Consider the following 1225-nt stretch of genomic DNA (forward strand, 5'->3'; position numbering starts at 1 on the left):
AGAGAGAGAGAGAGAGAGAGAGAGAGAGAGAGAGAGAGAGAGAGAGAGAGACTTTCACTGAACATAGAACTCTCCAGGCTGGCAATGCTAGCTGCCCAGTGAGCCCCAGACATCCCATCTCTGCTTCCTTTAGTCCTGGGCTGTATGCCACCACACCAGGGGTTTCATGAGTGTGCTGGGGGTCTCAATTAATGTCCTTAGCTTCTGTAGCAGACACTTTATTGACTAAGTCTTCTTCCTAGTCCCAATTATTATGATCTTTTTGCATTTCTGTGTGGTGTACATGCATGTGTATATGTATCTTTGTATGCTTGTATGCACATGTGTGTTCACGGGTATGGTGGCTCAAAGTTGATGGTAGGTCTTTTCCTTATTGCTCTCTACATTTTTTTATTTTATTGAGGCAGGGTCCCTAGCTGAACTTGGAGCTCACTGACTTGATTGTTCTTGGCTAGCCAGCTTGCCCTGAGGGTCTGGTCTCTGCCTCCCAAGTGCTGGAATACCCACACTTTCTTAGGGTGTCCTGATTCTTACAGTATTATACTAACAAGTCTAGGTAACCAGTGTGTGATAACAGATTATTAGTTACTCTTATTTTGCCAATCACTGGTAATTATGATTGTATTTGGTGGTCTTGTTTAACATCTAAGAAGACAACCTTTAAATTGGAAAAGAAAATAGATGTTTCTGTGTTTCCTTATGAGGAACCTGGCACTCAGGCGGTGGTCCCTTCTGTTACTATGGGGTAACACTGGAATGAGAAGTTAGAAGCAGAGAGGGTTCCCAGGAGCCCAGGGCGGCCCCACCTGTTCATGGCGTTTCTTCATGAGGATCAGCTCTTTCCTCATCCCCTCGACCTCCTGTTCCAGGTCTGTCGTGACAATGGTCAGATCATCCAAGGTCTTTCGGAGGCCCTCAACTTCAATTTCCAAGTCTTTCTTTAACGAGTGTTCGTTTTCAAACCTTTGGTGAGAGAGGGGAAGAGCAACCTGTTGTTGGAAGATGGAGGGATTTGCCAGGGTCCACTTGGGTTTAGAGGGTACGCTCTTATTTTTGAGCGACTGACTGATACATACAGGACATCAATACATTGATACAGGTTGTATCAGATGTATATATAGATACACACAGATATAGCACACGGTTTCATGCTGTGCTTGTCTGTGGTGGTGACTCAGTGCCAACTTTTAATTGAGTAGAGAATACAGTACACACAGCCTGGTAT

General features: G+C 44.7%; 1 protein-coding gene across 1 annotated transcript in view; it reads right to left on the bottom strand.

Moving 5' to 3' along the window:
- Krt23 (keratin 23) overlaps positions 1 to 1225 on the bottom strand; it is a 15976-nt gene that overhangs the window by 7075 nt on the left and 7676 nt on the right. Inside the window, exon 3 of the mRNA XM_021214107.2 lies at positions 807 to 963. Within this exon, the coding sequence (XP_021069766.1) occupies positions 807 to 963 (157 nt within the window). The remainder of the gene's footprint in view (positions 1 to 806; positions 964 to 1225) is intronic.

Source organism: Mus pahari, chromosome 14, assembly GCF_900095145.1.
Source record: "Mus pahari chromosome 14, PAHARI_EIJ_v1.1, whole genome shotgun sequence".
NCBI lineage: Eukaryota > Metazoa > Chordata > Mammalia > Rodentia > Muridae > Mus > Mus pahari.